The 22,774-nt window shown below is 36.3% G+C and overlaps 1 protein-coding gene across 15 annotated transcripts in view; it reads right to left on the bottom strand.

Moving 5' to 3' along the window:
• Positions 1 to 261: 261 nt before the first annotated feature.
• Positions 262 to 22,774, bottom strand: part of MBOAT2 (membrane bound O-acyltransferase domain containing 2) — a 167,386-nt gene continuing 144,873 nt past the window's right edge. For 7 of the 15 annotated variants that reach the window (XM_023728276.1, XM_023728281.1, XM_023728278.1 and 4 more), the window contains 7 exons: positions 19,599 to 19,791; positions 15,638 to 15,741; positions 13,401 to 13,465; positions 11,810 to 11,942; positions 8,694 to 8,845; positions 6,702 to 6,957; positions 1,768 to 5,146 (listed from right to left, as the gene is read on the bottom strand). In XM_023728276.1, coding sequence (XP_023584044.1) covers positions 6,732 to 6,957; positions 8,694 to 8,845; positions 11,810 to 11,942; positions 13,401 to 13,465; positions 15,638 to 15,741; positions 19,599 to 19,791 — 873 coding nt within the window. In that variant the 3' untranslated portion in view covers positions 1,768 to 5,146; positions 6,702 to 6,731. Of the gene's footprint in view, positions 1,130 to 1,767; positions 5,147 to 5,965; positions 6,958 to 8,693; positions 8,846 to 11,809; positions 11,943 to 13,400; positions 13,466 to 15,637; positions 15,742 to 19,598; positions 19,792 to 22,774 lie in introns of those variants that run through there. The other 8 variants (XR_002823548.1, XR_002823549.1, XR_002823545.1 and 5 more) reach the window with 8 other exon arrangements.

Here is a 22,774-nt window from a genome sequence, read left to right as displayed (position 1 = left end):
CAGCCTAGCATCTTCGTGCAACAGTAGAAGAATATAAAATGTTTTCCCCACAATTGTTTATAATGCAGTCTAGAAGAGCCTGCAAGCATACGCCGATTTTCTCCAAAAGTCTGTAATCACGATGGGAAAAAAAAAAGCCATACTGAGAGCCCCAGTGCTCTGCTTCTCAATAGTAAAAACCAGATGCAGACATGACTGCTGTGAACGTGTCAACTGTAAGACTTGAAAGGTAAACTCTTTCTTTTTAACTAAGGTCAGTATCTCCTTCTCTTTATAAGTCTGTTTCAGTAGAGTACATAAGCTACTATATGCTAATTTAAGGTTGTTTTAATTATTTTCCCAAGTGTTTATAATGTGACTAAGCAATTTCTTATACCATTTTTAAACAATTAAAGTTTCAAGGACCCCTTAGAATATTATTTTCATATTGAAGAATCCTTCAATAAAAAAGAGTTCTCAGGACAGGCCCAGAATTCAGTTCTACAGATGGAATTAAATGACTCTGAAATTAACAAACACACACAAGTATTTTTAAACTACTGTTTAATCAGTTTTAAAGACACACAAATTAGAAAAAAAACATTTATATGTAAGTTAAAAACACCTTTAAAACCTAGCAAGAAGCCACCAGTGCAGCTCTGAGGACACAGACTAGAAATGAGTCGTTATTAAAACATCACAGCACAGTGTAACTGACACAGTGGTATTTTTAATCTACCGTACAAGAACTAATATATGGATTTGTTGAAAAATAACACTTCTTTAAAAAAATATTTTGGAATAATAAAAACAAAAAGCACAGAACACCACATTATATCTCGACCAGGGAAGGCAAATGTAAATACTGTAAATACTGGCTGCTGGAGCTGAGTCTCTCCTGTTGGGGTATCCGAACGTTCAACCACTTCTAGGTAGGGATAAAGAAACAACTTTTAAAGGAAGGCAGGAATGAAATCACACATTTTCACTCCAAATGTGGAAGAATTTATCTTGTTTCACCTGAATTATTTATACTTTCATTCCTATTGCTTTATTCTGTGCCCCTCTGGTCTGAAGAAGCCTCGTCTCGGTGAGCGAAGATGAAGACTGGTTTGGAATGCACTGGTAATGAAGGTTTGATTCCTTTTTCCTTGTGATGAAAAGTCAGAAGCAAAGGTACTTCACTGACAAATCAGTGTGTATAGAACCAAAAATATGTAAAATTGGGAAAGAGGCCTATTTTAAGACTGCTTGTCAAACTCTCTCTACATATATGTTTGCCCTTTAATGGGAAAGGGCAGGAAAGAATATTAACAAATAAAATTTCTCGAAGAGGTTAACCCAAAACAGAGGCTAGACAGTAACAGTCATTTAAAACTCTGGTGAAAGGCAGCCAGTCATGTTTTCCATTTCAAACACTTCATGGATAAATTGGTAAGTCATTTACTTACGCTGCTCTGTAACTTTAGGTTTTGCATTATATTTCCATTTCTTTTTACAGTAGTAAAATTTGATGACACATTGACTGGAGAGATGGCTATGCACCATTGAGTAAGCTTTAGACAGGGATTTTACATGATCTTTATACTATTATTTATAGAACATATAGTCTTGGGTTTGTTCTTTTTCATTTTCTTTGCTTTATAAAAGTTGTACTAGAAGAAGACAGTTATAATCAGATTTAAAGGTAAGACAAATTAGTTGGTGTAAAAATGTCTTTAGGCTATGCTTCAGAAAGTCTTCCCAATCAATGAGCTATAGAGCTTGTCCATCTTTTACTGGGGTTTGCATAATGTTAAAAACCTATTAAAATAAATATTATTTAAAACACGCAAAAACATTATTAAGCAGCCCACCTGTTAAAATGTAATTGGCTGCATCCTCTGTACAACAAGAGCCTCGAAAAGCAGCGTAATCAGTGATTATAAGAGCATTCCTACAAAATACCAACATGGAAAAGTTCACTTTAAATTTTCATCTGTAGTTATTATAAATAGATTTTTACTACATGGTGTTACAGAAAAACACTGTAGAGACCCTCTATACTCTAACCTTTCAAATCCAAATTTCAGAGTGGAATTTCTTCTTTTTTTTAAATGCATATCTTTTCCTTCAGCATTAGGAACACACATCAATACAAACCTACTTTTGCAAGAGCTGTAAAAAGCAGAAATTTCAGCATCTAAGGTAAGTGTATAAACGATTAGCTATTCAATAAATGTACAGTGGGTTAAGTATTACAGTTTTATAAGGTACTTGAGGGCAGTTAAAGTTACATTTCACAGTGTTCTTCAGAATTCTGCACCTGTGTTAAATCTGATGTATTGAATTTCAGCCAGGATGGACTATTAATGGCTGACTAAAACCCCACAAAATGCTGATTTGTATCTAAAGCTCTGGACAAATCCGTAGCTGACACAGCAACAACAGGCAACATTCTGAAACAATCGTTCTTCTCAAGTAATTTTTTCTTTCAATTATAATGCAGAACTCTTAAAACCAATTAACTAATAATTATGAACAATTGATAGTAAAAAGGAAACAAAGTATAAATGTCCAGATCTGTTCATGAATATACAAATTAAATATTTACAAGGTATGAATATTAAATAGAAAGATTTTTGTCCTGACAGTGTGATATAGTCTTTGAATACAAGCATAAATTTTGTAATTATATTAATGGCAACATTTTTAAAACAATTGTTCTTTGTAGTTTAAATTAAGGTGTAACTAAATTAAATATACTTTAAATATCTTTTAATGAAATACTTTCTGAGAAGTTACCTGGTGGACAACTGTCTAGTAAAGTAATTTATATAAAATATTTAATAGCATATATTTTCTCCAATTTTACATGGCACAAACAGAAGCAGAGAAAGCAAAAGGAAAATGTTATCTTTCGTAGAGACTATTTCATTAGGAAAGATTCGTATGAAGGACGATATTCAGTGGAAATGGTTTCTGACATAATGGATGGTCTGTTGCCATGACAACCTTTTGAAATCATGGCTTTGAGCTAAAGCAATAAACGTAAATGACCATGACAACTGTTTGATTTTGAATCTGCCTACATCCATGAATCTTAAAGAACTTGCTAGATGCTTCCACTCATGATACTCAACTGGTCTTAAACTGTTAGAACTAACCCTTTCAGCTGTGTTTAGGAACCTGAGGTCTAAAGGATAAGTGACTTGTCCAAATCATACGGCTCATGAATCACAGTCAGAATGATCTAGGTGTCCTCCCAGGTCAATTAATGCTTAAATGTGAGTTACCTTCACTTTTTAGAAACATTGTCTTTACTGTAAAATTTTCTCAAAACTGGCGTCTGTGGAAATTCTGTGAGTGTCACACATAGCGAGGGAATCAGTAACATACTTTTTAACCAGACGGTGGTAACGTAAGTGGTAGCTGGATATGTTTTGTAGCCAAATAAACCTTTTCTATTACAACGGACATTTTAGATGCTAAATAAATTTCCTCAATTACCCTGAGTTCCAATAAAAATGCTGATTTTAAAAACTGAGAATAAGCCACTTGTAAAATGGTGACAACTGAGATATTTCAAATTAACTGTTGTTGTTTCAAGAAAATGAAATTGAGGGAAGAATAATTATTTTTATTCATTTTTCCCTGAGTAGTATATAATTTACCAAAAGTATAAATACGATGTTGATTGGAGATCTCTGGAGTGCTTTCATGACAACTGAAGAGGGGGAAATAATCCAAATATGCACTAAATCCCAGTCTGTTGATTAAAAACAAGCGCAAATTACAATGAATCCCTTTACACTAACAGCAGCCAGATGTACCAGTTTTAAAGTCTTTTACTATAAATAGAAGCAAAAAAGTAATCTTTGCAACACTCCAAGTAGATATATTCACTTTATAGAGCACAAAAAATTTCTTCTTGAGGAGAAAAATCAAGCTGAGAATTAGAATGATTATTTTTCTTCTAGACTGGATACTTGTGATTTCTTCAAAATCAGAGGAAAGCTACCCAAAACCATTTCATAAAAATATAATAGCTGATTCGGGGGATGAAAAATCAAACTGAATATGTAATGTATTATATTTGAAGTGGAGCCCTGGTGGTGTAATGGTTAAGAGTTCGTCTGCTAACCAAAAGGTTGGCAGTTCGAATCTACCAGTAGCTCCCTGGAAACCCTATGGGGCAGTTCTAATCTGTCCTATAAGGTTGCTACGAGTCAGAATCGACTCGACGGCAAAGGGTTTGGATTTTTTTATATTTAAAGTAATTGAAAAACTGACCAAACATCTTTCTGGATGGTAGTGGTATCATTATATTAATTGAGCAAGAAATAGATAACCAATTTAGTTTCACAGGCTGAGAAAATATATTCAGATAATAGAAATAAAAGCTGATTATTTATAAGTGGCTAAATAGGCTGTACAAGAAAAACAAAAGTCTCTATCAAACTTTCTTGTTTTCATTTATGACACGCCTAGGCCCCTCGTCTAAACGTTCAATTTCTTTACTTTCTCTTAATAGTGATCAGATTCTCCGCAGCATTCATAAAACTGAAGAGACCTTTTTGGGGGCAGATTCTTTCCAGGAACGTTCTTTTCTATCCTCTCATGTTAGGCAGCTAGCTTCATTTCAGTACATGGGAAAAGAGAGAAAATGTATGTAACTATCTTTCCTGGGAGGTAACAGGACAGGGCTAACCTCATCAGATGGAAAATGTTTATCTTTAGAAAAATTAAAAACATTTCTTACAAACAATGAGTAGGAGATCTGTAAGGTTTTAAAAGGATAAATTGACTTTTTTGCTGATTAGGACCTCAAAAGCTCCAAGTTTATTTCCTTTTTCCTTCCTTCTTTAAATGAAACACTACAGTTTAAGCCAGATTGTTGTTCTGTCTTTAACTACATTTGAAAATTTATTAATAACAAAAATCTAAACCGAAAGATTCACCAGAGATGGACAGCTTGCATTTCATTAAAAAAAAAAATTAAGGCAAAAGAAAATAAATTCCATGAAAGACTTGTCAAATAAAGGTGAAGTCAAAAGGCCCTGCCTACTCTTTTCTCTCACAGCCGGGATTTACAATTGAGGGCTGAGGCCCTGCTGTCAGGCCAGCTCTACCACCTGGCATGTGATCTTACCCTTCTGCTTCCGGCGACCCAAGTCATCACAGTCATCTGGAGAATGAAGTGAGACACACCAGTAAATCAAGGCGAGATTAATTATGGTAAAAATGGCCAATAAGAGCATAGTTTTTCTACTTATAGAACCTAAAACTCATTTTAACAAGAGTTTACAGCAGCATTTTAATGTGAGAGGTTAATAGTTTGGAAACTAATTTATATTCTTCTCTAAAAATGTGGTTCCGGCCCACTGATTTTAGTTTTTAATTTCCCTAAAACTTCCCCAAATATGAATTAAGCTGTCAGGGATAAGAAAAGGCTTAATTAGCCAGATAGTACTCTTACCCGGCAATTTCTCTTTCAAAACCTTCAAGCAATCTAGTGTTATTATTTTCATAATCCCTGTCTAATTCTACGTAATTTATGCTTGATAAATTTCATTTAAAAGTCCAAAGTATTAAGAGTTACTAAACTTTTCTCTTACATAATCACAAAGAACTCAGATAGGTAAGGGTAAATGCACTTCTGCTGAGCACCCAGGACTTACGCAATCTTCCTTATTCCCTATCACGGATGCAGGAGCCCTGGTGGTGCGGTGGTTAAGTGCTCGGCTGCTAACCGAAAGGACTGCAGTTTGAACCCACCAGCCGCTTCGCAGGAGAAAGATGTGGCAGTCTGCTTCTGTAAAGATTACAGCCTAGGAAATCCTATGCGGCAGTTCTACCTTGTCCTATAGGGTCACTGTGAGCCCAATCAGCTCGACAGCAATGGATTTGGTTTTGGTCTTTTTTTTTTAATTACAACTGCCCACTTGCTTCTAGCTCCAGAGTCCATTTAGTGCTTTCTTCATTCATGCCTTCCTTCCTTTCTTCATCTTCTCTTTTTTGTAAAATAAGCTTAAAATATCTCACTCCCAGCCTTTAATTATGTTTAAGAAATTCCTCCTTGAAGGGCCCTCTGACTGACACACAGGGTAATTAAACTCTGCATCCAAATAAGCTGCCTATAATTTGGCATCAGTTAATGTTGCAGTTTCACTATGCATTGTAGTCATTTGAGATACTTTAAGAAAATCCTTCAAATACTGAGATGTTTATTGCATTTTTAAGTATCCACAATCTTAAATATCCTGTTTTAAATTCCTCCTACATTCCTTTACAGCACACAACATCAAATATGTGAAATATGAGTTCTCACAATATTACACAAGAAAATACCATTTAGGAACAACATTTTTGGAAATAGAGGGCTTAAGGCAAGACATTCATTTGGAAAAGTTAATTTCTCTCAGTCATCCAGATTGACACAATTATTTTTCCACCTCTTCAGTGCCTTGGGGTACGCAACGTACATTCAGCAACAGGGCACACATATGACCCTATGGACATATGCTGAGGTCCTGAGCGCCCATTGAAATAATGGAAATATTTTTATATAAGGCGTAGCCCACAGGGACATGGCATGGGAGGGGTTATTTCACTCCATTTCCAATCTGGTATATAGGAAATTCCCTATCTAGAAATGTCCAATTTCCCCCCACCATTTAATCTCTTTTCAAACAAACACAAACCCTTTGCAAAGGTGCTAAGATTGGTTTCTGTTAACATACAAAAAAATGGCCGTCTGGGCGTTTTCTCCATCATTGCTTTAGTGATGAATGTCTAGAGGCTATTTCTTGATTCTGATTGCAAACATTGTTTGTTGTGGAAAAACTATTCTGTCCCAAAGAATTTTCTTGTTCATCAAACTTTTTGGATCGTGAGAGCTGAATCTTTTCATGTGTATTCCTTCCTCTTTGAGTTTTTTTCACTGGCAACAACAATAATACTAAGATACCAGCAATGTGAAGACAATAATACCAGGAGCTAAAAGAAAAAGGAAAACAAGTTTACTTTATTCAATTGTGATAATTAATAACAGCATATTTGCCAATATGCCATATGTCCCCCTTAATATGTGCTTGCTTACTACTGTATACTGTTTTTTTCTCCCTCATGAGATGAAACTCTCAAAATAGTGTATGCTAATGAGTATTTATAAAGCACTGTATAAACCCAAAAACCAAACTAGCTGTCATCAAGTCGATTCTGACTCATGGTGACCCTCTGTGTCGCAGAGTAGAACTGTGCTCCACAGGGTTTTCATGGCTGTAGACCACCAGGCGTTTCTTCAGAGGCACCTCTGGGTGGGTTCGAACTGCCAACCTTTTGGTTTCAGTTAGTAGCACACTGCTTAACCATTTGCACCACCAAGGGAGTCTCTGTATAAACCCAGGTGGCTTACAATCATGCTACTAAATATCACATTACATTTCTTTGTAACGGTCATAATGCCATGACAAAACAGAATAAAAACAAAAAGGTGCTTGTTAGTATCTATGGTAATCTGAAAATCATCTCTGAAACCACAGAAGCAAATACTGAGCAAAGAGAGTGCAGGGATAGGAAAGACTGACTAGGCTGACCTCCCTTGCTATATATTCTCCCTAACTAAGTAACAAATATTCTAATGAAGTGAGTGACAGATAAGCAATATTGCTTCTTGATGGTTGCTTTAATCAAATAAAGGTTATATTACTAAAAACGTTGTTAGAAACATCATCCCTCAAATTAAATATAAACCAAATGTGACCTAAACTATTTCTATAGCTCTAAATTCAAGTGATTGTGAATCAAGTACCTGGAATAGAAAATCCCACCTAACAGATTAATCACATTTAAACAGTATTTAATAACGTTGTTACAATGGACACTGTAACAGGAGTTATTATCTTCCTGTATGGTTATGGTCATATTCAAAGCAATAATTTTTGAGCACATACTCTCTGGTAAAGGCATTCCAAACACTAAGGTAATAAACAATTTATATGAGAATAAAGTTTTTTATTTCAAATATATTACTATCTAATATGGGAAAGGAGCCCTGGTGGTGCAGTGGTTAAGAGCTACAGTGAGCTCAGCTGCCAACCAAAAGGCAGGCAGTTCAAATCCACCAGTTGCTCCTTGGAAACCCTATGGGGTAGTTCTACTCTGTCCTATAGGGTCACTATGAGTTGGAATTAACTTGATGGCAATGGGTTTGGTTTTTGTTTTGGTAATATGGGGGAGTGCAGTCTGATGAGGCAAGGAGAGGAGATAAACAGATAAACAAAAAATACTGAATTCAAAACAACTTTTATAATATAGAGGTGACCCAAGTACCAATGAAACACAAAAGACAGAAAAGGAAACAAAAGTGTAAGTAATTTACTTTACCTTGATTAAATTAAGTAAAGAACTGTCTTTAAAAAAAATTAAAATTTACAGGTTTTGGACACTTAAGCTACATTTTCTAGTAAAACCTTTATGAGAGATTTGAGGCAGTGGTTACCCAACTGATATTTCTCTGTCTAAATCAAACTCTCACCTGAGGGTTGGGTAGTATAAGTCATTCCATACAGGAACTTGAGATTGCTTGGTTTAAGATTAAAAAGTAACTGATAATGCATTTAGTTGCAGGAAATGAGGCTATGGTACAATTTTTCTATTCTACCCAATAACAAGGAGCTTTGTTTTAAAAATACAGTTATTCCACTGACGTATTTTAAGAAGTAAACACTTACCTGTAAAACATGAATGATGGTTTTATAGAAAGAAGTACAAATGGCACAACTGTGTAACTTATTGCTATTTGTGTTACTATCCATGTTATAACATCATAAAATAATTTAAGTTGGGGAGGTTCCATGAAATAATGTCTAATGTTACTTCTCATCTGAAAGAAACACAAAAATATTAGCTTTAGCTTTAAATTAACATTCCTTATAATATTAGACTGGCCATACCAGCTGTTTCGAGGATGTAGAATAACTGAAACTATCATACATCGCTGATGGGAGTCCAAGAGGATACTAATTAGTTGGGAAAAGTTGGTTTAGATAAACTAATGCATATATGTATAAAAAGATACAGAGAGGATGATAAAGCACATGGGCAAAATTAAAACTGGTGAATCTGGTAAAGAGCACAGGTAACTTCTCTTTAAAGTGTTAAAAAGCAAAGATGTCACTTTGAGGACTAAGATGTGCCTGACCCAAGCCATGGTACTTTCAACTGCCTCATATGCATACAAAAATTGGAAAACGAATAAGAAAATCAAAGAAGAACTGATGCCTTTGAACTACAGCATTGGTGAAGATTACTAAATACACCATGGACTGCCAGAAGAACAAACAAATCTGTTTTGGAAGAAGTACTGCCAGAATGCTCCTTAACAGCAAGGATGGCAAGACTACGTCTCACGTATTTTGGACGTGTTATCAGGAGGGACCAGTCCCTAGAGAAGGACATCATACTTGGTAAGGTAGATGGTCAGCAAAAAAGAGGAAGACCCTCAAAGAAATGGACTGATACAGTGGCTCCAACAGTGGGCTCAAACATAGCAGTGATTGTGAGGATGGCGTGGGACGGGATAGTGTTTCGTTCTGTTGTACATAAGGTCGCTATAAGTCGGAAGTGACTCGATGGCACATAACAACAACTCCTCTGTAGGTTGGAAGGTGTTTTTTTTTTAAAGTAGTTAAAAAATAACACTGCCACAGGCAGAGCCAAGATGGCAGACTAGTCAGACACACTGAGCCATCCCACTGCAACAAAGACCTAAAAAAACAAACAAGTAAAACAGATACAGATGTCAATTCTAGAACCCTGAACCTTAAATGAAGGGATAAAGTATTAGATTGGAAGTCACTGAGAAGAAGAAACTGATAGAAAATGGGAACAGAATAGAGATAAACCAAACCAAACTTACAAGAATTATTAAAGGTTGGTTAGAGAACCAACAACATCAGACAACAACCTGAATCTAGGACACAGGTCAGTATGAGCCAAATAACAATGTATGTAATGAACTCTCAAGGACAAAAAGTTCCATAGATTTTCAAATTTTTCTACTACTATGAAATGAGACATCCTTCCCTCTTCTTTAATGTCTGCACTTGTGAAAGACAGATATTATATGCTGAGCTTAGGTCAAACAGCATTTATTAAAATATATGGCAATACCACATATTATTCATTCATTAACAACAGCCTGGAAAAGCTTCTCAAAAGAGGTGTTTTCTAATAATCACAACGTAAATAAATTTGTTTTTAGCTTCCAAAGCAGTCAATTCCAGTTCTGATATGTACAAACTTAACCAAGCATTATTTTCTTTTGTATTCCTCACTTGTCTTGTCTTCTGTGTGTGTATAGGCCAAGAAAGGCCCTGCTCTGAGGATGCCACACTTGTTTTTCAGGCGATTTGGCATATGGTGAATGTCTCCCACATACAGAGACCATCATTCTTAACTGCCAGAACCCCAGAACCTAATCTGGGCACCTACCATTCCTTGCCTACTCACTGCTGCAGTGGTTACCTGCTGTCTATTGCATCTGTCCACCAATGACAAATTAATTTTCCTGAGGCATGGATTTCAGCATTTCCATGCTTCAAAACTTTACTCGCTGATATTGCTGACAGAATAAGGATTAGGCTCTTTTATTTGTCATTTAAGTTCTTCTGTATGTGTGCTCCCACCCTCCATTTGCCTTTCCGGAATTATTTACTATTTATGCATACGTGAATTCTCTGCTTCAATCAAATTTACTTTTCATTTCCCAAACACACCATGTACTTTCAAATGTGGTTTTGCTAATGTCAATCCCATGCCTACAATGTCACTTTCTCCCTCATATTGAACTTCACTCACTACTGAAATAACTTGCATTTTTCAAAGCCCAGATCCAACCACGCTTTTTCAATGAGGCCATCTCTAGTCAACCCGACCAAAAGGATTTTCTTTTACGTCTAAACACCTATGATACTTACTATTGATGAAATACATGGACTTTATCATACATGCCTTGTGACAACTATCTATATCTACCTACATACATTTCTATCAATCTATCAATCTATGCGTCTGTCATCTATATCTTATCCCCTACTTAGACTATAAGCTACCAGAAGGTAGAGCCCTTTTTTAATACTTCTTCATATTTCTCCAAGGTACTTTAAATACGGTAAAATATTTGCTAGTTTCTTAAATTAATCCATCTTACTTGTAAGTGCTGTAATAAACTTGTTCAAATACTGTTTTTGTCATGTCAACTTCCCTCTCAGCGACTTTCAAGGACTTACACTAAAATGTCCTTCCTCGTTTCCCATCATGTCACCAATCGAATTTCTCAAGTAATTCCTGAAACATTATTCCTGGTTCCTACCAAGCAAATAGTAAGAAGAACTGCACTTTGCTTCCAGTGTAGTACTCCACCACCAGGAATGGCCCATCTACTTATCTTGGCCTATTGATATTCCATTCATCATCCAAAATATGACTCAAAAGTTACAGCTGCCAGGAAACATTTCTAAAATAACCCTCTAGTCATTTTAATTTAACTATGTGTTTAGCTATCCTCCAAGAAATTTAATAAAGGCAATTAACAATTTTTGAGTGCCTTCTACGTGCCAGGAACATAAAAACATCTTTTCTTCTCATATCAACCAAGTATGGAGCTTAGCACATGGTGAATACTCAATAAACATGTAAATGGCTATAAATCTCTCTTCTAGTGCAGAGTATAACGCTAATCATGACCAAAGAAGTAAAGTCGACCTTGTAAAACAGATTTAGTCAGCTCTTTAAAATAGTTCAAGTGAACCACACTGAATTATAAAATAAAATTCTTGATACTTACAGCTCGTGCTGCCAATGTCATTAACACCCCTGTTAGAAACGTTAGATAATATCCTGGGTATACTCCATGCCAAATGGCAGAGAGAAAGAACGTCTGGATAGTTGGACTGAAGGAGGCTCGTTCATAACACACCCTAGAAACCACGAAAAACACAGAGAGCCAAGAGGAGTGAGTGATTAGAGTTTATAAAGCCCCATGATGCTTAGTTTTTAAAATAGTGGTAAAACATATATAACAAAACATTTTATTACTTTCTTTAAAAACATCAAGAACATTCAACTGATCTAATAACACTACCCTTTCTGGCAAATAGCCTGTGCTCAGTCTAATATTTTCCTGTAATAAAGTAGAGAATTCAGATGAAGATAAGATTTTCCTAAAATATCAAATTGAAAATATAATAAAAAAATAATACAACACAGATTAGCTCAGAGTACCTGTAGCCTTTGGTAGGCTGTAACAGACCATCTAGTGAAAATAATATATTTTGGATATCTCAAACGTAAAGGTATCCAACTTTACCCTTGAGCACACCAAAGAAAGCTGCTTTACACAGAAGTCCTGAAAGCCCAGCTGTTACAGGGACAATATTTTATGAACGAAGTCAGAACAGGGCAATATACCTACCAGAACAAGGAGATAGAATCACTGGGAGTTTCTACGCAGTTCCCCAACTCCCTCTTTTGTAGGTGTTGCTGCCTCTGCCTGGGCTGCCCTTCCCTCCTCCTTGTCCATCTGATAAACTCCTAATCATCAATCTCAGCTCAAGTATCAACTACTTCTGAGTTCTTCCTCTTTTCCCTTTGTGCCCTCACTGTTCTGTTCTCTTGCTCTTTCTCTTTTATAATCCTTACCATAGAGAATAGCATGGAATGGACTGGTTACACATCTGTGTTTTCAGACAAGACTGTGAACTCTTTGACTGCAGGTACTGGTTTTTTGGTTTTTTTTGTCTTACTCATCTTTGTATCCTGTGCCTAACATTTAAAGATCTTTTGAACTAAAATATTTAAAACTGGAACTGTTCTGGAAAATCGAGGGCATATGTATAGTGGTTTTATAGGTCCCTTTTAAAAACAAAAGCAAATCTCCAATGAATGAGAGCAGGAGCTAAAGATGAGGATACTGGTCACCTCAGACAAGGGTAGATGCCTTTAAAGGTTGGCTAAAAGGTCAGTGACATCCATGTCCATCACAGTCAAATGACTCAAGCTGAAACAGTTCTCTGATTTGATAGCACCTTGCTTTGGAAGTGGAAACCCTGGTGGTGTAGTGGTTAAGAGCTACGGCTGCTAACCAAAAGGTCAGCAGTCTGAATCCACCAGGCACTCCTTTGAAACTCTATGGGGCGTTTCTACTCTGTCCTATAGGGTCGCTATGAGTCAGAATCAACGTGACGGCAACAGGTTTGGTGTTTTTTTTTTTTTTTTTTTTTTTTGCTTTGGAAGATGTTAGTAGTTCCTTGTTAACACCAAAGTCACAATGTCACTCAACATAGTGCTAATTTAATCAAGAATCTGAACTCAGTGAAGCTCAACCTCAAGTAGTAGATGCCAAAGTACATCTAAAGATGGTTCTTGAAGGAACATACCTTTTGAGCCAAAGAGCTGTCTGAATATTCCAATTATCAAGAAACATCTTGAAACTTGTTGACATCTGAAAAACAAAGGAACTTTTTTCTTTGGTCAGCAAAATAATGTAGCTTTAAATGTAAGTAATAATGTTTTATTGTGCTAAAAATACATTATTTAAAAACGATGGTCATGTACTGATTGGTCTCTCCTTAGTACTGTTTTTCTGATATAGTAACATCATTCTATAAAAAGAGTTTATTTATTGTAGGGACCATTTACAAGGTAAATGAATTATCATTTTCTCCTATATGTTACCATTTAAAGGTTTTGTCATGGAATTATTCCAAAGAAATGTCTGATACAGTATACCAGTGACTTGCCCTCATTCACTGAAGACTTGAACATCGGCCTCACTATCTTCCTATCAATTCTGTCATATTTTGGGGGGACACAATTCAATCCATAACACACCCCAAGCTCTGCCATCACTGTGAATAAACTTGTTGTCCACAGAGATGAACCATCAAACCTTAGTCTCTCAATTTTTTCACTTCCAATTCTCTTCAGTCACCCACTGCCATGGCTACTCTCTGGATCTAGGCACGCTTAGAACTGCTCGACTTCTGAAATAGTAAATATGCACTCATCTCTCAGATAATGGCTTCCTACCTTTCCACCTCTACCACTTGGTTACTACTATTAAAGCTGCTCTTTAATCTTAGAGGGAAAGCTATTCTTTGGTCTCCTGAACTCTCTCACTTTCTCCATATGTAACTGTATATCCTCCTCCTTCTCAACATTTTAGATTCCTTGGTTCATTAGTTACTACCCTCTTGTAAAAATCTTCATTGCCTTTGTTTCTTTTTCCTTTTAGCTCACCTACCTGTCGGAATCAACCCTACTGTCCATCTTCCATACCTCTAACATCTGAATGCTGAGTGTAGCATATTATATAACATTAAAGACCTTTCATAAATTCTTGGTTCCAACTTCAAATGGGCCCTCAACCTACTAAATAATCCTTCTGTTTCCCTAGATAGTTCATTCTTCTCTTCTTGAAAGCAGCTATTAGATTGAACTACTTGAAACGGTCTTTCTTCTTTAAGTCGAAAATAGGTAAATATCAGCAGCTTCATATGGTTCAACCTAACACTTCAAGCCTGCGCCCATTATTTGTGCCTTACCTCAAAGGCATCACCATAAACCTAGTTGTTTAAACAAGAAATCTGTGCATAATTCCTAATCCATTCTTCTTCTTGATTCCAATTTATCACCAATTTCTGCTGAATCTCTTAATCAGTTCTCCAATATGTTTATGTCTTTCTAACACCAGAGTCACTAAGCCTGTTTAGGTCCCATCATCTTGGATTGACACAACACCCTCCTAACAGATTTCCCTGACTCTCAAGGGGCAACACATTCTACATGACATATCCAGATCCTTCTAAAACACATATTGATCACCTCACTTCCCTGCATATAACTCATTCATAGTGCTCCATCACTCTTAAAAGAAGTTCAAAACTCTTAATATGCATGACCTGGCCTCTACTTCTCCAGTCTCATCTTTCACCACTCCCTATACGATAAACCAACATAAGCCACACACCCATTCTCACCCCTCAGGCTGCTTCCTTTACTTGGAGGGCCTAGTTATCTCCTATATATCCTTTTAGGCTCAGCTTAAAATACTATTTCCTTTAGGGCCTCTTCCCTGAGCCACTATGTCTAAGTTGGATTCTTTATCTTATCAACACCCAGTGCACTCTGTATCTCTCTGCATATAACCTATTCTTCTGTACCCTGTAATAACCCCCTACTAAACTAAAGCTTCAGAGAGCCCAGGTTGCATCTATCTTATTCATTGGATCCCCAGTGCCTGGGATATGTGGTAGATGACCAATAATATTGGTTAAATGAAAGAATGAGTAATATCATCAAAAATACTTCAACAACAATCTTGGGATATCACATTATAATGTATGAAAGCAAATTATGATACCTGAAGTATCATAAGAAGCCCTGGTGGCACAATGGTTAAGTGTTCGCTTGCTAACAGGAAGGTGGGCAGTCTGAACCCAGCCGGTGGCTCCTCAGGAGAAAAGACATGGCGATCTGCTCCTGTAAAGATTACAGCCTAGAAAACCCTATGGGGCAGTTCTACTCTGTCATATAAGGACACTACGAGTCGGAATCGACTCGATGACAACAACAAAGTATCATATGGTGATTAACTTCTTAATGATTTACTAACCTCTATTTGCTGAATTCTCAAATTGGAAATTAAGTCCCAACGAGCTGCTCCATTTTTGTCATATCCTCTGAAACCAAAGCCTGCAGCATTATTAATGGCATCAGCTATATTAAACAAAATTAAAAAAAGCATTAAGAATATATTCTCCCAGAAGATGTATATTATCATATACAACGATCCTTTATTCTTAAACAATAAAAGTAGATTTATTCTAATTTTTAGGAGAGGTCAGAAACATTATCATATGCAATGAAAATAACTACCCCATTAAGGACAACCTGGCTAGTCAACAAAACATCAGACAAAGCACAGGTTGAAGGCAGGTGAAGTTTAAGTTACTGAGGACCCAATATAGTTGCAGACCCAATATAGGAAATACTTTTGCAATATTAGAATTATCCAGCAATGGAATACAGCAGAGTATGCTCAACCATACATCAGAGAATTGCTGGAGAGGATGTTTTACCCTGGGATCACCAAGTTCTTTTTATCACATATTTGACCTTTATTATAAATAAGAATACGTAAGGGAGGCATATTTTCATTCATTTTTTTCCCTTTCTTGGTTCATACAAATCCATTTCATTTGTCTCCAGAATTTGTTTTTTGATCCTTTTCACCACATTGCTCAATTAGTTATTTTTGCTTTGTAAACTTGTTTGATTATAAGCCATTAAGATTGATTTGCCTCAGATGACCCCTTTTCCAGTCAACTAAACAATGGAAAACAGTTTAGAATCTCTGCTATCTCTGTCATGACCAGAGAATAAACAAACTGAAATCCATCAAAAACCAGCAAATTAATATGCCTATATGGACATGTATCCTTAAATTGTTTGATTCCTTATTAGTGATTTTTAGTACATCAAATGGGATTTTTAAAAAAATAGTCTTAGGGAAAAGGAATAAACAAACAAGAGGTCTGCAGTCTTTCGTCAAATAAATATTTGCCTTTAAAGTAAGTCTATGAATACAGTCACATTCATATTCAATAGAATTAAAACCAAAATTTATTAATAACATGGTCAGCACACCCATACAGATGGCTGCTAGAGAACGGCTCCCTCCTCGCTCACATTTGCCACCACTTGTAATGTCTTCACTTATTCATTCTCTCCATCTTTTCTGTCCTACCGGGATCTGAGAACAACTCAACTCCTTACCAACGTCTCATCTCACAAGAGAATTGGTCCAGGGTGTGGTCAACAGCAACGAGGAGAAGGGAGTCCGGAAAATAAAACCACAGATGTCAATCTTCCCGGACCCTAAATCCCAACACAGACCCAGTGTAATCTAGGTGTCCTAACTCCTGAGAAAGCTGGCAAGTTTGCATTAATATAGAGATGACTTTAGCAATTTGTGATTCCAAAACACTGACAACTAACATCTATTTAAACTTCAATCTTTCTCTACATGGGTTAAGTCAATGTTCTTCATACTTAAACTTCAAACTTAAAGGAAAAAAATCCACTAAAATTCCAAGAAATAATTGTTTTGAAGGGCTGAAAAGAAGAGGTCAGGGCCATAGGGGTGTGGAGACCTGGGAGCCTAGTATTTATTTTGATAAATGTTGAATTAAAGTTTTTAACACTATACTCTAGGTTGGAGCCCTGGCGGCCCAGTGGTTAAGTGCTACAGCTGCTCATCAAAAGGTCGGCAGTTTGATCCACCAGCTGCTCCTTGGAAACCCTGTGGGGCGGTTCTACTCTGTCCTATAGAGTCGCTGTGAGTCGGGATCGACTCCACAGCAATAGGTTTTTTTTGGTATACTCTAGGTTACCACTTAAAATCAATGAAATTGTAAATTCAAAAATACCTATGTGGACAATGAAATCAGGAAGGTAATTATCCATTTGAACCATAATATAGATATATTTTTAATTGTCATCAAAATACAAAAACAAATTAAAGAATTATTTTGGAACTCTTGGATTCCCAAAAACACAACTGGGACGTCAAGAGATACTTAAACTCCAATTTGAGAACCAAATGATAACAGTTATGAAAAAATATATATAGTCAAGACAGGACGGGGTGAATTGGTGCACTGGGACATGGAAGTGGGCCTTTCATTTGGTTTCTCTATTGACACAAAATTTAAACTTAGACTTCAGCTTGAATTTCCTTAACCATTACTAGGATCTAAAAGACAATCCTGATTAAGACAGTGCAGGCATAGTGTAAGTTTTTATTGAGTTGAATAAACTCTTTAAATTTAAATTCTTTAATGCGGTTCAATTTCAAATTGTTATTCTTACATTTTCTAATATATTTATTTCCTTAAGGAGCAATCAGAGAAAAGGAATAAACTCATCTTTTCCTGGTTTTTCAACCAAATATTGGGGGAGAGGAATGAGAAATCCCCTGTCATTTTTTAAAACTGTTGTCATAATTAGCAAAGAAATAATTAACGGTGAAATCTCCTTGGTGCATTTTTAGGATATTTACAAAGATCTCATGATTTTCACAAAAGCCTTATGAATTCAATTATCTTACTCCACCGACAGATTTTTAACAATTGGATGTCTAATCAAACCCAGTAATTTGCAGAACTCTTATATCCTCTAAATCTAGTGGTTTAACAAATACGTCATATTTCTTATAAAATGCTTAAAATACTAGGTTGGTTTGGGAAAATTCCAAGTTTCAATTTAAAGTAAGAATTTAAATCACATAGTAGGTGTACAAACATCTTCAGAAATCTCAGTCAGTATTAATGATGTTTAAATTGGGCTAGAATAAAAAAAAAATTCAATCCTTAAATATTAGTTTAAAACACATACCAGGTAACATTTTAACTGCCCAATAAATCACAAGTTAAAGTAACATTTTATAATGCTACCGTGTGCAGGGTGTATGATAAAAGACTGAAAAGCTGATTCTAGTCCCAAAGTATATTTTATTGTAATCCACATAAAACCAACAGTAAAATGACAGTCCTCAGGCCTTATGGTTTGCCTTGTTTTGCTGATCTCTTTAATGCATTCATTCAATTTACTGAGTTTCAAATATAAGCAAGACAAAGAGGACACAATCTTAAGAATAAAGGAGTTTACAATCTAGTGGGTGAAATAAAAGGCACCAAAGAAAAGCAGTTTCAATTTATCCAGTGAAGAGACTTTCTACATTAGTCCATCCTCTACCTTGTGGCCAGAATTATCTTCTATCACACACAGAACTAGGCCATTAGCTGGCTTGAAAGCTCTAATGGCTTCCCAATGACTACAGATAAGTTCAAACTTCTTCACTAGGGCAGTCAAGGTCTTGGGAAAGCCCTGTTTCTCCTTCCCAGTTCCCTCTTCCTGTCATGGTCCCTGCTACACTAGTCACAGAGGACCATGCATGCTCACATCTCTTTGTTCATGACTGCAAAACTAACTAAAACTATAATTCCACCAACCCATTTCCCATTGGCTGAAATCACATTCAATCTTGAAGGCACAAGTGAATAGTATCTTTTCTCTAATACTTGCTCTGACTGCCAGGCATAGTTGATGACCCCCTTTCAATGCATCAATAACATTTTATTCACATTAGTGATAAAGTACTGATCATGTTATATTGTGGTTAAGGTCTATTTAATACTTATCATTATAATGGTGTATCTAATACAATCATACTAAATGGAGGTTAGAGACTATATCTATGCATATTAGTGTCTACTATGGCTAGTACAAAGTCTAGCATACAGTAGGCATTCAATGTCTGTTGTCTTCTAACCAATCTATTGGTTTTCATATTATAATAAAATGGGTTTTGATCCAGTTTTTAGGCTATCCTTACATATGAGCTGTAAGGGTTGTTTCTTCTACATTAAAAAGCGAAACGAGTTGTCAGATGACTCTAATTTTTCTGACTGATCTTTAACTACACATCCTCAAGAGGGCACTCTCATAGCTACCTATAGGATAAGATGCAATTCAACACATAGAACAGAGACGTCTATTTACATGCTACTTACCTAACGTCCACGCAAAATAGTATTTGGGTCTGGCAGCCAAAAGAGAGACGTACAGATAGATAACCTTTGTTGGCCATGAAGCTGTAGCTTGAAAATGCTCATCAATGTTATACTGCACGGGTAATGTTTTAGAGACAGTCAGATGAAATAGTAAGGAAAGTCCACAGACTAGGAGTTTCTGAGTAACTGCGATCTGAAAAGACAAGATTTCATAAACTTGATCCATACGCCTTTCAGTTCAGTTTACGTGTTACTGCCAGATTGATCTTCCTAAACATAGCATTAACCCTCTAACTCTCCTGGTCCAAAATCAAAAGCTACCTTGTGCTCAGCAGTTAAAGTCCTCCATGGTCTCACAGTATGAACATGATCTATCACTCTTACCTATGGGTTATAGCTCAAATCATATTAACAACTTCAGTTTGTGTTTTCAGAACTGTCAAGAAATAAAAATCTAAAAGCAAGCAAAGTGTGTGTGTGTGTGTGTGTGTGTGTGTGTGTGTGTGAGTAAGAAACCTATGAGAGCTGAAATTCATTGGGACTGCCTTTTTTTCCCCAGGTCTCCCAAGTTTTCTGCCTTTGAGAGGGTGCAGTCTTACCACTTTCTATTGCTCCTTTTAGTGGAAAATATTTGAGTTTTTCTTCTCAGACAGGTTTCCGCTTTACACAGGTTCTGGCTTTCACAGGTGTATGTGTGTGTGTGTATATACTGCTGCAACCACTTTTGAATGATTTTCAGCAAAATTTTACTTGTGTGTGATATTTATGATATCGTTCGGTAAGTTCCGCATTTGGTTGGATCACCTTTCTTTGGAAAAGGCATAAATATGGACCTCTTCCAGTTAGTTGGCCAGGTAGCTGTCTTCCAAATTTCTTGGCATAGATGAGTGAGTACTTCCAGTGCTGCATCCATTTGCTGAAACATCTTAATTGGTATTCTGTCAATTCCTGGAGCCTTGTTTCTCGCCAATGCCTTCAGTGCAGCTTGGACTTCTTCCTTCAGTACCATCGGTTCTTGATCATACACTACCTCCTGAAATGACTGAACATCGACGAACTCCTCTTGGTATAGTGACTCTGTGTATTCCTTCCATCTTCTTTTGATGCTTCCTGTGTCATTCAGTATTATGCCCATAGAATCCTTCACTATTCCAACTTGAGGCTTGAATTTTTTATTCAGTTTTTTCAGCTTGAGAAATGCCAAGCATGTTCTTCCCTTTTGGTTTTCTAATTACAAGTCTTTGCACATGTCATTATAATATTTTACTCTGTCTTCTCAAACCACCCTTTGAAATATGTTCAGCTCTTTTATTCATCATGTCCTCCATTCACTTTAGCTACTAGATGTTGAAGAGAAAGTTTCAGAGTCTCTTCTGACATCCATTTCGGTGTTTTCTTTCTTTCCTGTCTTTTTAATGACCTCTTGCTTTGTTCATGTAGACGTCCTTGATGTCATTCCACAACTCGTCTGGCCTTTGGTCATTAGTGTTTAATGTGTCAAATCTATTCTTGAGATGGTCTCTAAATTCAGGTGGGACATACTCAACACCATACTTTGGCTCCTGCGGACTTGTCTAATTTTCTTCAGCTTCAACTTGAACTTTCATATGAGCAATTGATGGTTTGTTCCACAGTCGGCCCTTGGCCTTGTTCTGACTGATGATATCGAGCTTTCCCATCATCTCTTTCCACAGATGTAGCCGATTTGATTCCTGTGGATTCCATCCAGCGAGGTCCATGTGCGTAGTCACTGTTTATGTTGATGAAAAAAGGTATTCACAATGAAGAAGTCATTGGTCTTGCAAAATTCCATCATGCAATCTCCAGCATTGTTTCTATCACCAAGGCCATATTTTCCAGCTACCAAACCTTTGTTTCCAACTTTTGCATTCCAATCACCAGTAATTATCAATGCATCTTGATTACATGTTCCATCAATTTCAGACTGTAGAAGTTGGTAAAAATCTTCAATTTCTTCATCTGTGGCCTGTGGTTGGTGCGTAAATTTGAATAATAATTGTATTAACTGTTCTTCCTTGTAGGCATATGGGTATTATCCTATCACTGACAGCCTTGTACTGCAGATATCTTAGGATAGAAACTTAGCTTACACAAAGCTCCACAGCCTTTCTCTATAAAGTAGCACCTTGTTTTTACACGCACGCACACACACACACACACACGCACACACACACCTCTCAACTACCTGCTTTTCCTGTTACTTGCAAACTAAGTAGATTAAAAATGTATATATATATATATTTTATCAAACATTCAACTTAAACTTTCTGCTGAGCGCAACATTTAAACTGAGTCCAAATTTAAAAAGTATTTCCCTTCTTCTTCTTCTTTTTTTAAATAACAGGATTCTATTTTTTTCTCCTCCATATGTAATACAGGCTTTTTTAATGTAAAAATGCCTTACTATAATGTGGCATTTTAAAAAAATTTGTTGTACAAAAAAGGTAAAAAGAACAATATAATGACTAACTCTATACTCATACCCTCCTTAAGGAAAAAAAAAATGAGACTTGTACGATGTAGCATTTTTTTCAGTCTGAAGAAAAAGTATCAAATTTGTTTGTCATTTCAGTCTTGTAAAATGCAGGCTCATCAGATCCTGAGTGCTAAGTGACCAGTCCTCTTTTTATCTTGTTTTGTTTGAGAGTTCCAACTAATTGATGAATTCACAAATTCTTCTGGAACTTTGCATGATAGTCATTTACATATAAAATTGCTTTAAGCACTTAAAAAAAAAAAAAAAGCCCATAAATTACATCATATCAGATGGTAATAGCATGATGCTAAAAGCAAGTGCTTAAGCAATTTCAGAGTAGGCCATCTAAAGAGCATTAACTGTCTGTGAATATTGAACTTAACCATACACAAAGCTTAGACTTTTTTTTGATTGTACTTTAGATGAAGTTTTACAGAACAAACTAGCTTCTCATTAAACAGTCAGTACACATATTGTTTTACGACATTGGTTAACAACCCCACGACATGTCAACACTCTCCCTTCTCAATCTTGGGTTCCCTATTACCAGCTTTCCTGTCCTCTCCTGCCTTCTAGTCCTTGTCCCTGGGCTGCCGTGCCCCTTTAGTCTCGTTTTGTTTTATGGGCCTGTCTAATCTTTGGCTGAAGGGTGAACCTGGGGTTTCTCCAGTCTCTGTCA

Source organism: Trichechus manatus, unplaced genomic scaffold, assembly GCF_000243295.1.
Source record: "Trichechus manatus latirostris isolate Lorelei unplaced genomic scaffold, TriManLat1.0 scaffold00023, whole genome shotgun sequence".
Taxonomy (NCBI): Eukaryota; Metazoa; Chordata; class Mammalia; order Sirenia; family Trichechidae; genus Trichechus; species Trichechus manatus.
The sequence above is the reverse complement of the archived record's forward strand: the minus strand, read 5'-3'. Positions and strand labels throughout refer to the sequence as shown.